At 28.0% G+C, this 18006-nt stretch overlaps 2 protein-coding genes across 2 annotated transcripts in view; both read left to right on the forward strand.

Annotated features, from left to right (window-relative positions):
* The window catches only part of LOC105618947 (aldehyde dehydrogenase, dimeric NADP-preferring), a 20542-nt gene extending 9464 nt beyond the window's left edge, over positions 1-11078 (forward strand). Inside the window, exons 3-13 of the mRNA XM_012200478.1 lie at positions 4932-4972; positions 5130-5273; positions 5393-5488; positions 5602-5823; positions 6768-6931; positions 7048-7278; positions 7399-7599; positions 7903-8018; positions 9896-10031; positions 10145-10298; positions 10762-11078. Coding sequence (XP_012055868.1) covers positions 4932-4972; positions 5130-5273; positions 5393-5488; positions 5602-5823; positions 6768-6931; positions 7048-7278; positions 7399-7599; positions 7903-8018; positions 9896-10031; positions 10145-10298; positions 10762-10785 — 1529 coding nt within the window. The 3' untranslated portion in view covers positions 10786-11078. The remainder of the gene's footprint in view (positions 1-4931; positions 4973-5129; positions 5274-5392; positions 5489-5601; positions 5824-6767; positions 6932-7047; positions 7279-7398; positions 7600-7902; positions 8019-9895; positions 10032-10144; positions 10299-10761) is intronic.
* Positions 11079-13527: 2449 nt separating this feature from the next.
* LOC105618948 (spermine synthase) overlaps positions 13528-18006 on the forward strand; it is a 7372-nt gene continuing 2893 nt past the window's right edge. The window contains exons 1-2 of the mRNA XM_012200479.1: positions 13528-13809; positions 17619-17730. Coding sequence (XP_012055869.1) covers positions 13528-13809; positions 17619-17730 — 394 coding nt within the window. The remainder of the gene's footprint in view (positions 13810-17618; positions 17731-18006) is intronic.

Consider the following 18006-nt stretch of genomic DNA (forward strand, 5'->3'; position numbering starts at 1 on the left):
TGTTCCTTATTATTCTTCATTTTTTTCTTCAATACATTAAATTCTATTAATTAATTTAATAGTTTTATTCGTATTACTTAATATAAATATAAATAGTGCCGATTAAGTTAATCATTCGAAATTTGGTCAAAGAGATCATCCTCAAAAAAGATTTTTCTTGAAAAATAAGAACATTGAGAAATCGAACATCTAATCGAGAGTAGATCAAATGCCGACTAACTTCATCGCAGAAAAGATTATATCCAGCAAACGAGAATGGATTGAAATGAATTGAAATGGATTCAGATTTTCAAAAATATTCATGAATGTTAAAATGAACATTTTTCAATCCTGAATGCATTTTTATTCATTTATAGGAATTGCATGGAGCATATCTCTATGCCTTTCAATCTAAAAATAATATTAGCTTTTTCTGTGCAAAATATACATATTGTGAATACTGTTCAATTCAAAATTTTCAATAGGAAATACAGTTTTTCAATCAAATTGAATCCAATTAAATCCCAAAAAAAGTATTCGCTATTTAAAAAATATGCATTCGGATATAAAAAAATTTCAATCCATTTTAATCCATTCTCATTTGCTGGGTAAGACGCGCTGTGGAAAAAAGAAAACTTATTACAAATCGAGCGAGAGGCTTCCGGGAGAAAGTAACGCGTAACACACCTGTGTTACCTGGAACACTCCATGCAGGGAAATGCGAAAACAACCATTTCCCGAGACTCGAATCGTTTTCATCCCGCGAATCGACCTTTGATTTCTAATAATTCTACCCTTCACTTTCGCCGAGCCCCTCCTCCGCCTAAGCTTTCTTGACACATGGCGCTCTCTGGCGGTAAACCGCTGCACCCTTCTCCGAACGAACCGTACTGTTTTTTATTTATTGCTGATAAATTCGCGCACAATCCAACTGTCCGACAGTTGTCAGTTATATTGTTATTTTTATTCCCGAAATGGCGCTCTTTACTTCTTTCGCAAGGAAGAGACCACCTTCTCCACTCTTCCTTCGCCCCACTTTTCTGGAACACAAAGAGATAAGATCAAGAATCAAATTCCATTCATATTCATGATCTCTTACGTAGTATTTTGAGGCTTATATAGCGAAGGAGATTAGTATGTAGTAGCGCGCCGACTGTAACTACACACGGAAGGTTGTGATCACCTACTTTGTGTCTCGTTTACACTTTTATTATTAAAGTGAACAATAAGCATCTACTAGTCCTGCAGTGTTCGCGAACATGGGTAAGGACAATCGCTTTTGTGATTTTGACATTTTCATTTCGTTTCGTTTAGTGGACTCGTCTCTTGATCTGTAAAATCAACTATCAACCGATCTTCCATGATCTTCTTGCCTACATTTCGTGGCTTTGGTTCTCGGATTCGTTTTCGAATCTATTCCTTTGTTCCATTTCTTTGTTTGTATAAAATTATCGAATTTTAACGTGCCATTAAGATGTAAAATATGTCGGAATTAAATTTTATAAAAGCGAAATAAAAAGTATGATTTTGTAATAAAGTTTTATTTGAATAATTATGAATTACCGTTGATAATTACCTGCTAATAAACAAAACGATAAAAGCGAATAATAAAAAGTCTTCCATAATTTTTTATTTGTTGTATCGTGCGCTTGTCTGCTGTCGTAATAATCGTGAATATGCAGAAATTATGTTAACGCATCAATAAATTTGTCTCACTTTGCATTGTTATGTTGAATGGCAACGAAAAAGTTTAAAATTTAATGATTTTACAATAAATGAATAAAATTGAATAAATTGAACTTGCTTTGCAAAATATTTTTTTTATTAACATCTTATTAGTGCGAAAGAAATACAATACCCTATTCATGTTTAATACCTATTCATGAACAAACACGAATTTATGCTTTCAGATTTTAATTTTCATCCAACCTCTCATTCTAAAACGCGAATTCAGAATACGAAACGAATTCAGATAAAATAAATTGCAATTTTCAATTTGAATTTATTTTCGAATATTGAATATACAAAACTGAAGAAAAAATGTGCTAAATTTTAATAAATATTTATTTGAATAACCAGCAAACATTTACTTACGATAAATAAATATTTACTCAACAAAAAAAATGATTATTAAATCAGATTAATTTTCTTTGGTTTTTATACAAAATAAATATTTTTATATTTTGGTAAATATTTAATTAATATTATTCATATAAATAACTAACTAAATGTAGAATATTTTTTCAGTGTATGTGCACTTGTAAAAATAAATGTTATAAAAAAGGATAGAAAAAACTATTAAATATATTTTTGAATATTAATAATGCAATGATTATTTTCAATATAGATCAACTTTAATCTCGATTTAATTTATTCTTTGTCTTCTAACCCAAATAGCCAAGCGAGATTTAGCATGGAACAAATTGATGCATTGCATGTATTGTTTTCAATTTGTCAACAATTTGCTGTTTTGCTGTCATTGGAATCTAGTATGAACTCAATTAGCAGTCAGGAGGGCAAATATTAATTTCATGAGTTTACGAAATTGTTGTAAAAGTATACACATTAAGAAATAATAAATTCGTCACGTTGACAACAAACTGACAGCACGCCATGCAAACATGATGACAACTTGCCACAGTTTGCTGAATTCTAAGGAAGACTTTACGTGACATCAGAAAAACAGATAGTTTGTGGAAACACCTTGGCTTTAGTTTGGTGAAATTGAATGCGGAATAAGTGACAGCAATATATTGTTATTTAGCTATCTAGAAATACATGAAAAAATTGAAAAATTGAAAAAAAAATGTCAAAATATGGAAACAAATGTTACTTACGAAATTTGATTGTGATGACGAAATATACATTTCTATGAAATATATCTCATTAATTGAAAAAAATAATAAAATAGATGGCTTACTTGCTAGGAATAAAATTATATTTCACTAATATTTAATAAATATTTATTTCAATGTAATAAATATATTTCTCACAAATGTATTTTTAGACATCTTTTTCTGAGTGTAAGAATTAGAAAAGATGAAGAGTTAATTCGATCATGCGTAAAATGCATGCATAAAATTAATCTACATTAATAAAAACAAGCATATCCAAAATATATTAACTTTAATCTCATTTTAACTTACTTTGTATCTTTTTCTAAGAATTAAGAAGAGATATAAAAAAGTTAATCTACTTTGATAAAAATAGATATGAGAGCCTCTTTCACAAATCTCTGATTAAATTATTTATTCGGTAATTGAATCAACCATTACGATTGAACGTGATTGAAGTACAGTTTATCTTAGGAGAGAAAGAGAAAGGAGAAATTTTACATTAATTGTTGAAACGTCTGCAATAGTCAATTATTTATCTCTTAATTGGATAAGAGGGTTTCAAAGTCCAGAGAATATAATATTTTTTACAATCTTCTTTATTCCTTTTTTTTATTCAATTGTTTGTGGTGTTATATTTTTCTCCGATTCGACGAATTTTACTAAACTTAAATTTTATTATTGTTGTTCGATATTAAAATTTGCATTTTGTTTCAAATTTTATAATATCAGCCAACGATAGTAAAGATATCGTTTCAGAGAATGATGAAAGAAACTTTAATTTAACTGTACAAGTAGCTGTATCTTTGAAAAACTCTTTTATGAAAATGATCGCTTCTACTGAGATTTTCTAAACACTGAATATGCAAATTTTTGACCTTTTTCATTTTTTAATTTCATTATCTTTATTTTTACGAGTCTAATATCTATTCTCTTTTCACTTTACGCTAAGGAATATAAGAAAAACGGATCTCTACTGCAGAATAGTGTTTAATTCATTTCATTTTTTGCTCATTTATTATAAAATAACTGAGTAATTTCAGCAACTTTCTAATTGTCAACCTGTGTATGTAAGATGGAAGTCACATCGAAGAAAAACATGTTTGTTTTTGTACGAGATTGACTGATCCTTTGCATGTTTAAATGTCTCGCATCCTTTCTCTGTTTCGTGCTCCCGCTAAGAAAACATTAGCACTGAAAATGAGCAGATATACGTTCTAGGAAATGTTACATTGACATAAGATAACTTCAGGATATAATTTTCCTCGATTGAATTTTGATTTTACGCAGAGAGATCAGCTTCTAAATTAATTATTTCGATTATTCCTTAAAAATAAAATTCACTTTTTATCTCTTTTGCAATTTAAAAAAATTTTTTTTTATTTCTTCTTACAATTTTTTTAAATTTATAATGTTAAATTTCTCTCGAATTTTTGAGTCGTTATTTCTTGTTCGAACACATATACTTATCAATCTTATCTGAAAAGTATTTTTATATATTAATGTTTTTGTATGTCGCGCTTTAATCTGAAAGATAGCCTTTAATAGATTAGATACAAACGCGTCTTTCTCTTCTATTAAATCTAGTTTTTCACTGGATCTAATGTATAAACCAATCATATTAATGAATTTTGTGACAGTTGCAAAGCTGATTTTTCTACTGAACGTAGTCGATATTAAATTAATTAAATCTAGATTTAACTAATTATTCAAGCAAAAACTAAATTACAATTTAAAATTTACAAATCAATTGATAATACGACATTTAGTATTTATTATTTGCATCTTTTTCACCTAGAAACGTGTTTAAAAATTTATCTTGAAATTTGACTTGTCATATATTTAAGATAAACATATTTTAAGTCATAAACGGAATTATTTTGCTTTATATGAATTATTATTATTATTTCTATAAGTTAATTACTTATTAATTAAGTTAATTACTTTTTACACTCGTAATGAAGATTAATTCAATGTATAAATCAATTTATATAAATTTTCTTAGCATTTATATTAAGATATGTGTAACCTGGCCGAATATCTTATGTTCTATGTTATAATAATAATTGAAATCGAGGGACGTTGCTTATTTATCTTAAATAATATATTTTGTTTCAGCACAAACAAATGATAAACAAATACCTATAAATTATGCTGATGTAAGTAAATTAATTGGATTTATAAGAATTTTATTTTTTTAATGCATAATTTAATTAATTTACTTAGAGTATTAATTATACAAATCATACAATATCTTCTTTCTTGTAGAAAAACATTATTTGGATTAATGATTTGTTTACGTAAAAATGATTACAGTTAGTTCAGCAGTCACGGGATACGTTTAACAGTGGAAAAACAAGGCCGATAGAATGGAGAATCAAACAATTAAAACAGCTTATACTTATGTTAACTGAAAATGCTTCAGAACTTACAGCAGCATTTACATCAGATTTGCATAGAGTATGATTATAAGGATAATCACTTTATTATTAACCTAATCGTATTATGTTCATAATGTTCGTATTATGTTTATTATGTTTATAATGTTAGTAATGTTCTGTATTCGATGTAACTTTTAGTGCAAATTCGAATCATTTGCATTGGAAATCAATTATACAATCCAAGAGATTAAATACATGCTCATGAATATTAAAGAATGGGCAGCAACAGAAAAGGTATAACCTGAATACGATTTTTTATTACATAAGAATAGATTTTTTTATTCGTTAAATAACTTTAACAGTCTGGACAGTGGAGAGCGAATACTGAAACTTGCAATATTTTACAGCCGCGCAAGTCACTTGCGCACTTTTTTGATGTAGTAGAAATCCGGAAAGATCCTTATGGAGTTGTATTAGTTATGGGTGCATGGAATTATCCTCTTCAACTATGTATACTACCTATGATGGGCGCTATTGCAGCTGGAAATTGCGTGATTGTAAAACCGTCCGAAATTGCGATGGCTACGACGAAATTTTTATACGATACCGTTCCGAAATATTTAGACACTGTACGAGAATATTTGTTTATTATAATTATAATTATTCCAAGACCCAAAATTCATGAATTAAGATATTACAACTAAAAAAGCTTTTTTTAATTAAAAAAATATTGCTTAATATGTATTTATGATTTTTATTTTATATACAAACAGCAGCATTTTATAAAATCTAAAGGATTGACTTGACTGAATTAAGTCATACTTATATTAATAATGATACTGAATAAAACATGTTGCTAAAATTATATGTTCATTTATACATGCTAATTCATTAGCAATATCTTTATGGATCATAGACGTATAATGTACGTATATTACAACAACTTAACATTAATTTTAAATCTTCATATTTTACTTTTTATATTTAATTTAAATTCTATTTTTATAAACTGCTGTAATAAAAAATCACAAAGGTAAATTTAAGTTTTATGAGAGTTTTAACATAGCAGTTTTTTATATTCGTGAATTTGCAATGTACTTTCATGTACTTTCCTAAGATATTTCATCATAAATTACATAATTTTGGTTTATTTCTTAAGTTAAAGGAGATAGACCATGGATTTGAATTTTATAAAGCACTTTGTTGCGTAACTCATAATAACTACGCATTGAAGAATGGAGGAAAAGTTATTTTTCCTCTATTTTTCCTTCTCTATGTAATTACATGTATTAGTTTGAAAAACACTACGATTATAACACTACGATTATAACACTACGATTTATATTCCAGAAATATTGGGTTGTCCGGAAAGTTCGTGCTGCAAAAGATTTAAATTTAATAAATGAAATTAAAAATTTAAATCTTCTGCGTTTCAATTTTCTTTCAAAATCAGCACGAACTTTCCAGACAATATATTGACATTCTGAATAAGATAAAATTACCTCTATATGTATGTTGAAGGTTTTTCTCATTGGAAAAAAATAATGATATGATTCATGTTTACTGTAAACAGGATAGTTGCCGTGTAATACTGGGAGGAATCTCAGAAACGACAGAGCTACTCAAACAACGTTTTGATTATATTTTTTATACTGGATCCTCTGCTGTTGGAAAAATCATACGGAAAGCTGCTAATGAGTTTCTCACACCTGTTACATTAGAGTTGGGTGGAAAAAGGTATCTCCAAAACATCGAAATACGTATAAAATGCAATTATTTATATTCCCTAAAAAAAAAAAAATTTTTTTTTTTTTTTTTCGAATGAAATTGCACTAAATAACACTGATTTGCAGTCCCGTATACATAGATAACACAGTAGATATATCTATGGCAGCAAAACGCATTTTATGGGGTAAATGCATCAATGTAGGTCAAACTTGTATCGCACCCGATTATATGTTATGTACACCCGAAATACAGAAAAAATTTATTGAAGAAGCCAAAAAGATTTTACACGAATGGTATGGTGATAATCCACGTGAGAGTCCCGATTTGGCACGCATTATCTCGGACAAACATTATCAGTAAGTTTTATGTCCAAATATTTAATATAATCGTTCATAAGACCGATAATGATTACAAATTTTAAAACAGTTTACAATTTGATAAATTAATCAATAATAATTATTTTCTCTGTATTTTAGGCGGCTTGTCAATTATTTAAATGATAAAAGCAAAATTGCCATTGGTGGCGACGTGAATCCTGCAGAAAAATTTATTTCACCTACAGTACTAGTTAATATCAAACCAACGGATTCCATCATGCAAGAGGAGATATTTGGACCATTATTGCCTATAATAAATATTAATAATGCATACGAAGCAATAAATTTCATCAATAGTCGGTATGTTATTTAATAGCGATATTAAGTGATTATGAAAAATAAATCCGCGTAATTATTCTTTCCGCTTATTTTTTTTTTTTTTTTTTTTTTTATTATATAATCAGACATTTTCATAACATTTTCATTCATTCGAATTTCTTTATAATCTCTCACTCAGAAAATTTCATTCTCCGCGCAAATATAATCGAAAAAAATTCCGTGAGGTAAACTTTTACCTATATTCTTTCGTTCATTCGTATTTCACTTCACGATTTCACTATTATACGAGCGAATGGCACGAAGTAATTAGTTTTTCGCATCTAGTGAAAGCCCACTTGTACTGTACGTATTTTCCACGAGCAAGGGGGTACAAGATCTAATTATAGACCAAGTCAGCAGCGGAGCCGTATGTGTCAATGACACGGTATTACAATATGCCGGTGAGTCCGGATTTTAGGTGACGGAACTATTATTTTTATCGGGTTTATTTATTATTTAAGAATTTCGGTGAAAGAAAAACTTTGTTTTAGAGACCATCCCTCCACAATTTTTTTGCTTTTATAGATACGATTCAGATTTACAATATTATTTGGTTTTTTTATATTATTTGTTTTTTAATATTTATCGAAATTGACAAAAAAAACTCTTTTTTTTCTTTTTTTTTTCGGAAAAGAATGTAGATTCTGCAAATGCGATTGAATAGATATACAAATTGATTTTTTAATTCTGCTTATAAGGGAATACGTTTTTTTATGTATAATGTTTTCTTTATTAGCATGTGAATTTTATTCTTTTCTTTAATTAAAACGTATTGCATGCGCGTTTCCTTCTTTTGGTTTAGATTGGTTTAGGTTAATTTAAGTGATGGCTGGTGAAGAACTTGTATCTTCCTTTCATATTATAAGATAGATTCATATTGTCATATATAAACTATTCATATATAAATTATTCATATATAGATATTCATATGTAAATTATTCATATATAATATATAATATAAATTATATATAAATTGTTTCTATTTTTTTTATTTTGAGTGCGTTTTACATATTTTATACTATTAAATTAATAAGATAAATAAGATGTACATACCTGGAAATGGTGGTGGCTATAGAATTATGAATATCCATATTCAAATAGTAACATAAAATTGACATGAAGAAAAGTTAGAATCATATATCATTAATATTGAAACAAACTAATGTTAACAAACTTGGCGATCTGCAATTATAATGTGTTTTCGAGTATTCATTATTATTAGCAACGCGCGAATGCACATACATGCACGCGAACAAACACACATTACTTCATATCATGAGCGTATGCATTCACAACATATGCGAATAAACATACACATTTCACAAAAAGAAATGATATTAATATTCTTACCTTGATTAACATATAGGGAGAAGCCATTATCATTATATTTATTTAGTCTGGACAAAGGAACTGTATCTTTATTCATTAATAATACATCTAGTGGTGGCGTTAATGTCAATGATACGATATTACAAGCAGCAGGTAGTTTTTCTAGTAATGTTATAAAAAGTTTCTTTTTACAACAAATTATTTGTATATTCTGTATATTCTGTATGTTCTTGCTTTTTTTCAAACAACATTACGTTGCTTCTATATCAACAGAAAATGTTATTAGATGTGGCATGTTATTAGATGTGGATGTGCTTTCTTTAGATTGGGTCGCTAAATGTTGAATGAGTAGTATCCTGCAATATATGTTTTTATTTTTATTTTATTGCTTAATTATATTAGATTTTGCACAAAATCTACATTGATTTTAAAATAATTTTAAAATAATTTAAATAGTAATGGAATTGAGGACTTATCCATATTATATCCGAATATTAAGAACATAATATATGTATAAATATATTGCTATATAATATTGTTATACATACTATTGATATATCTTTAAATCTGTGTGGAAATGGGAGTTTAATGGTCAATTTTAATTATTTGTTATTTAAAAATTATTGCATTCTTAACATTTATTAAAAACTGATACTCTTCTTATTTTTCATTAAATTTTTTTGAATCTATGATGAATCTTTTATACATTTTTAATATTTTTATTTTTAATATTTGTAACATTTAACTGCTTTATTTATAATTTAGAACTATTAACATAAAATCTTCAATCCAAATTGATTAAAATAAATAAAGTTTAAAAAATTATCAAATCTAAAAGCGATAATTACGTTTATAACCATTAATATTAAATTATCGTTTTCTCTTTGTTACATAATTCTATGCATTATTAATGTATATTATTTTCTATTAATGTATATTATTTTCTCAGTTGATACTCTACCTTTTGGAGGAGTAGGTTATTCTGGTATAGGAGCCTACCATGGAAAATTCACATTCGACACATTCACGCATAAGAAAGGTTGTTTGATTCGGAATTATAACAAAATTGCAGAAATCTTGGCCAAGTAAATAAATTCTTTTTTATATAATAAGATACTTTTATATTTTAAGGGATGAATTTTAATATATTAATATTTCAGTAATATTTTAGTTAGTTTTAAGCAGAAAATGTTTTTAGATCCCGTTTTCCACCTTATTCCGATGCAAACTTGAAGTTGCTCCAACTTTTGGTCGCAAGAAGACCTAGTCTACCCCTTTTGAAATATATACCGTATATACTTATGTTTGGTCTCGGGATGCTCGCCACATTTGGAATTAAAGCTATAATGAAGGTACAGAAAAGATATTAAACTCATTTTATGTTATATATATATATAAATGGGCTAATAGAGTAGCTTATTATCATTGTAATTATTGAATAAAATATATTTGCATAAATAGGCTTAGTTGTGCGAAAGATGGTACAGGAAGAGCAAAGAAAGTAATTATCATGGTTCAAAATAACATATAAGTTTTCGGAGAGTGTTAATATAATAATTTAATATTGATTTATATTTTTATAATTAAGGTAAAATGAAATTGCGTGTACTATATACAGCTATAAATGATTACTTTTTAGAAATTGTTTAACTTTTGTGAATGATATTTGGGTGTTTGGTAGAGATTTAAAATATAATATTTCAAGTATCATCATTGTGTGTTCTTTTCTATACGTCGATTAGTAAGAAAACAATTCCATCGGATATCATATAAATTTAAAAAAAACGAAAAGAACAAATGCATATATTGTTGCAGGAATATAATTACATGGAGGAGTAGTTGTAACATCATCGATATCACGCAGCGTCTTCAAATGCATCCATAGGATACATTTTCTAATTTATATTATAATTGCTTTTTCTTATAACACAATGAAAGATAAAAATAATCTTGTATAATATTTTCAGTTTTACATATATTATACAAATTGTTTATATTTTATATTAAATAGACGTTTTACCGCACATGTATATAAGATATGTTAGTGTTTTTATAAAGAGATCATGTAGTAAAAAATGAATATTTTTTAATTGGATAAGCTCTAATGACTTAAAATAAAGCTATTACTTACATCTTTTATTTTCGTATTTTGCGCCTTTTCTTATACGTGATTATAACTTTTTTTTATTCGCATCTACGATACATTGCGACGTTTAAAAAAAGTTTAGCCTCATATTATTTTCATTAAAAATAAACAATTTAAGAAGTTTTTTTTTATCGTTAATATGCAACGCATGATGCATTCCTGTGTCATGGTATGATTGAAAAACATCGCACACGGTTAAATTGATGTTCAATATTATAATTATGGCTGATATTCATAGCCCTTTTATTCAAGATCTTAAGTTCAGCCTTGAGATGTTATGAATCAATCAGAGGACATTTTAGCATCTTAAAGGGCCCTCTACATAGAAGTCATAGACGATGGAATCTTAAGTCGTAGGAAACTGACCAATTCTAATCGAATATTCTTATATTTTGATTATGATTGATTTCGACTTGAGACTCCACGATCATCTACGATTTCTAGAGGATCCTTTAAGATGCTAAAATGTCCTGTGATTGACATTTCAAGGCTGAACTTAAGACGATCTCGAATAATCCTTAAGACATTATTTAAAACGCTCTTGAAATAAGAACCGGCTATGAATATCAACTACTGAATATCATACACTGTAATGAATTTGTAATAAAGTTTTATTCGCATGACTTGAAATTCCTAAAAATGTTTACATTTAAAAAGGAATAAATATATATTGAGGCATTGAAAAGAGAGAGAACGAAGATGCTAAGTGCAAAAAGTGTAAGCAACGCGATCAAATGTTTCTTGAGATACACGACGGACCAGTCTTATCAACTCCGATTAATCATGATTGGTCAATTCTGCTGAATAGCAAATACAATTAATCAAATGTAACACTCAATCGATTATGTCAAGGCCGTGGTTCGATTCATGCTGACAATATTCATGAGCATCGTTTGTCTTCGTTTCATATTTGACAAACAACAGGGATGAAACGATTTTTAAGCAATGGTGAGCCCTACGCAGGATTGATTTGATACACATTTTGGAAGTTTGATACATATGATACGTATAAATGCGTATCATACATAGAATACGTATCAAATTTGTATGATATCTTTAACATAACCCTAACCTCTAATTTATTAATCTTATTGAATAAAAAACAATGTTTTTAAGTTTTTGAAGTTTTAAAGTATATATTGTTGATTAGGAATAACTCCAAAAACTTTTCAGTTTTATTAAAAACTGAAATAGTTTGCAATTAAAAAACGGTGTGAGCAGATATTTGACAAAAGAAAACAATTTAAGAGCTGAGCCATAAATATTTCTAAAAAATTTACATAATACAATATACAATATACATAATTATTTATTAATATACTTTTATAATTATGTTTAATTACGTAAAACCACAAATATAATATTTTTTTTCATTTTTTATATCTATATTTATGTAAGTAAAATTTATATTATATTTTTGATATTTTTTTACGAAAAATAACTAAAATGTTTCATAATTATTTAATAATAATTGAAACATTTTTATTTAGTTATTTTTAATAAATTTGATTTATTTACTAGAGCTTACTATTTTCAAATTAATTTTGTTTATTAGTTAATATTTTTGTAAAATTTTTGTAAAATTTTTTAGTGTGAGATTACATTATTACTTAAGGGATATTATATTCTCTTTCAGTCTTGGATTTTTCAAACGTTAACATGGCGGATGCTCACGTGACTACGTGGAGATCAAAGGTGCCGACACGGAATGTCCCTACTGTGGTGATATGTTCCCAAACCTGATCTCTACGCGTTTTTTAATCCGCGGATTTAAATCGGTCGTCAAGCTTCGAGATATCGCAACATCGATTTGCGCCAGCAGTCGAAGAGAATCGAAACGGTTCGTTAATTTTCGTCAATCTTCGCTAGATGAAGTTCCGTCACGCGAAATCCTCGTGCGCATCCGATAACCTGCGCATAATTCTGTGCCAGTGTGTGCATGCGTCATTCTTTCATGCCTGGGAGTAACACATTGACGTGCTTCTGATCAGACCGAGCAATAAACATTATCGCACAATTACGTGAGTATAGACAAGTTAACGACCGGCGGCTAATGAATCATCCGCTAATTTACTGAATATCGATGGCTACTCAGTGTTACATTATTTATCGCACTATACCAACACTGGCAACATTCCTGTTTTCTATGGGATTAATTATGTAATGTGTTTTCCTGAGCGATGACGACATTAAGGACATTTCATGCCACCACCGTTGGTTGCTATTCTATTCTTGAATGGACGTGTAAAGTATATTAACTTAAAAAAAAAAAAGATTACTTTGCACGCTGAAATTTTACGTAGCTCGTGATTTGTTAATAGGACGATTTATTGCCCGTGTAACAAAGCCTTGAATAATTAAGTGTATGAGGCATAATGTCTCTTTTTTCGGATTGACTTTGCATCCTATAAATATCTTCATACATTGTAGAAGCAATGGTGGCCCATACCGTACTCCTGGACTTCACAGTGTCCAGTAGCGTGATCGCCGATATGGAGAAACGATCGGGTTTGAAATCAGCGATTGCAAACGTACTAGCAGAACATTTCACCGGTCTCAAGCCATTGACAGAATCTAACATCGACGGCAGTTTGCTCATTTTATATACGGGACCCAGAGGCAGTCTAATCACTGTCAGAGGGTATACAGAGGGTCTGATTACATTAAACATCGAGTATTACAAGCAGGACGACCAGGAGGCGCTCTTAACTTTTGAGGTATTTAATGAACTTGATAAACAATCTGGATGACAAGAAATATCTGTTGCAAAGCAAATGCTAGTGCTTTTGATAAACACCACTCCTTCTAGGCAGGGTTTTTATCAAAGTCTTAAGAAACAAAATAAAGATAAATCAAATGGCAACTTATCAATTCTCAGAGAGAAAGAAAAAGTAACTAACATTTTCATTAGAGAATTGCAACAAATCTGATCAAGACAAATTTAATTACACTTAGCGTATCAATCGCTACGTGATAAAATTTGAGATTAAAGTAAAACATGAAACAATAAAATGCAGGATATTAAAGAAATAAGTTCAAGACTTAAGGGATGTAATCATGCTTATAAACTGAATAAAAAATATTTTATACAGTTTGAGTGATGAAAATGACCAAATTTTACAATAATTTACTCGGTAATTTACAGTAAATTAGTCAATAATTTATGGAGGCTGGTAAAATGGTAATTTAAAAAAATTATAAAGATAAAGTAATTTGATTTAAGAATATTTAGTCATTAAGTTAAAAAGTTGAAAAACACTTTATTTAATTTAAATTTTCATTTCAATATTACATAATTACATATTGATGAATAATTAAGAAATATAAGACATATAAATACGTAGTAACTAGAGAAACTTCAAATAAATGTTTTAAAATTTTTAAAACAAAAGGTGTGACAGGTACAGTAGTCCTTGAAAATTAAAAAGTTAATTATATTTTTTATATCTTCTAAACTTATAGCATACGTAGTAAATAGAAAAATTTTAAATAAATTTTTTAATTTTGCAAACAAAAAGTGTAATAGGTAGATAATCTTATATTATATTTTTCATACCTTATAAATTTATTATAATACTTTTATTTGCTTGCTATTTTACTTTTTAGCAACTGTTTTTACTAGAATAAAAACAAAAATAATATATCAAACAAAAATATATTAATTATATTTATATTAATTGACAACGTGAGTTTTATTCCAATTAAATTATACCCTACTGAAAAAGATCATGTAAATGATCATGTAAAATGTTTGAAAAATCACAAGATATTAAAAATAATTTTATCTATCATATGATTTTAATTTTATAGTTATTAAATTTTAAATTTTAAATAAATTAAATAATTAATTAATTAAATGATAGAAATAGAAGAAAAAAATATTTATATCATCTAATTTTAAAATTATATACATAAGAACGAAAATATAATATCTATTGTGATAAAATTATAAGAAACAAATTTTTATCAAAATTACCAATAAATTACCATTTTATCGCAATTTTACCGTAAGTAATTGTAAGATTGAATTTTACGGTATTTTTTCTCTAAGTTTGAGAAATTGATCTTATTCAAATTAAAAATAATTTTCTGTTTTAATAATGTAAGTGTGACTTGTCTTTATTAGGAGTTAATGATACTATAATTACAATTATTTGTAGATAAAAATATCAGTTATCACATAAATGTAGAAAATAGAAGTGTACTGTTAATCTTAAAGTTTATATAACAAAATATATTTTTGTCAGACATTAATTTTATATTGATAAACATTTTTGTATCAATAAAGCGATTTATAGAATGAACAATTTACAGATTCGAGTTAATATGTTCAAGTTTATAGAATGATTCGGATTTATTATCATGTAAAGGATTTATTATCAGAGTCATGACCTCGTTTCCTGTATTTATTAGATTTTATCTTTATTTTTAGCTTATGTTTTAGTTTAGTGTTAAGTTATTGTTTCTTGGTTGTATTGTTATCCTGTCATGCGTTTACTATAAATTTCTTATATACATATAATGTTATATACATATAATCTTATACATATAATTTCTTATATACATATATATACATATATATATATACATATATATACATATAATAAAACTACTATATAAATACTTATATAATCTTAATCAGAGATGCGATTTTCGTTTGGTCTTTCTATAATTTATTCGATTATATGTTTAGGAAGGCTTATTGTTCAAGTATTGCCGAGAGAGAAACATCCATTAATTTAAATTCATCATAGAGTGATGATTAATTTTTTTTTATTTTTGAATTAAGATTTTTAATCTGTCTATAACTGACCATTTACTTGTCTTTATTTGCATTTGCACTTAATGATTTGAAATTGTTTATTTACAGAGTGAATATAAATTTTTTCAGTATTGTGAGGAAAAGATTATCTTATCGTATTTAATTGATAAGATAGTTTTTATATCTAAAAAGTAGAAAAAATACACATAACATTAAGAAGTTTATTTTTCGATTAAATATATTCTTTATTCAGTTTCTGAACATTAAATGTATCTATCAGTCTTGAACTATGTATTTTAATATCTTGTACAGAAATTTTTTTTTTATAACGAAAGTAGGAAATATGACATAACTGACAGAACGTTGTAGCAGTGGCGATACTTGGAAGCTGATGTTGCCATGGCTTTGAACAGCCAGCGCAGCAAGCGTTTACCGCCTGTAAGACGAGGAACCATATATGACCTCTATCTGACACTATCAGGTAGAAAAATGCTTTCCCTCAATTAGATTTTGTGTTCCTCGTTTCTCCTAACACAACTACATACTTTACATACTTGTAGATTTTCGTGAAATATTTGGCATAGAGAATTACAATATTGCTATTGACTGTTACTAATAGATATTTAGGATAGGCCGCTTGCCAGGAATGCTGACTTAATTTTATTTCCAGCACTGTTACGTTTAGCCCAAATTTTTCCAGCACTCAATTCATTCATAACAAAAGTGCCATTCATTCAAATACATAATATTTGAATGTGTATTTATAATTATTCTCTTGCCTTTCTTCAGTCGTACGAATAAAAGTTCTTAGGCGACTGTTGCAATGCACAGGGCGTATTTCGTTATGAAATCTAAGAATAATTCGCTGTGAAATCAAAGAAGCTGATGTAAACATAGACTTCTATACGAACAATTTAACTTCTGTCAGAAGTCCATATAAACAATGGCATTATTATTATTGATTTCTTTTATCTATATTTTTCTTTCTCTCTTATGTGTATTAAGATTTCGTTTAATATTTCATACCATGGAACACAATACTAATTAAAAATTGAGATTTTGCCACTTAGAATTAAAAAATATATACGTATTATTTTTACAGATATATATCTATGAAATTTAAAATATTATTTTCATAATGGCTTATTTCTTTTTTTGAAATATATTTCAATGTATAAATCCTTAAATCCCAAAATTATTAGATTCTTAGATTTGTACGCTAGAAAAAAGTCTTGTTGCATTATTGAAATTTTTTTTTGATTCAACCAATTTCAACTACAAAAGATGCAAATCAAATATTTGTTAAATCTATATCAAACATTCCAATGAAGCAAAAAATTCAATTAACCAGAATTCTAATGATATGATCCGTTTTATTTGTTGATACTTCTTGTTGATTCAATCAGAATGTTTTTCTTCAGTATAGGTTTTTTTGGATCGTTACTTTTAATCGTACGGCTCCGTCATACGATAATACAATCATACACAGACACAGCTACCTTTCTCCGTTTTTTACCGCTTGTTACGTATCATTTTGTTGGACAAAAATAAGCCTTGCCATATATCATGGCTTGCCAGATTAACACCTTTTTTTAGCTTCCTTAACAACAAGGAGTGTAGCGCTTCCGTTTTACAAGATAGTGTCTTTGTTCTGTTCAATTCTCATTGGTTCGGCTTGATGATGATAATGATGATAATAATCATGATGATGGCGATGGTGATAATGATGATGGTGATGATGATGATGGTGGCCGGTTATGATAGTTGGCCAAGGAATTGGAAACGGCGTTGCAGACAGCAGCAACCGCTACACGGTCGCACACGCTTACTCCAATTAAACGCGGTGGACCCTTTGAGAGATACTATCCTACCGCCGGTGAGTTTTTATTTATAATTATGTTTACGGACCAGCTAACGACTCTTACAACGGAACTGCTTGTACTTAAAGAACGCGAGCCAATTGGAAAATTAATATTATATATCGACTCGTAAATATTAGTATTGTAAATGTCCTCTGCAGCTTTGTCTTTTGTAAACAGTAAAGAATGAGAAGACCATGTTAAAGTTATATTTGAAGTGATTAAGATGAAAACTCATCAAGAGCTACACACATACACACACACACACACACACACACACACACACACACAAC

Source organism: Atta cephalotes, assembly GCF_000143395.1.
Source record: "Atta cephalotes unplaced genomic scaffold scaffold00019, whole genome shotgun sequence".
NCBI classification, from domain to species: domain Eukaryota; kingdom Metazoa; phylum Arthropoda; class Insecta; order Hymenoptera; family Formicidae; genus Atta; species Atta cephalotes.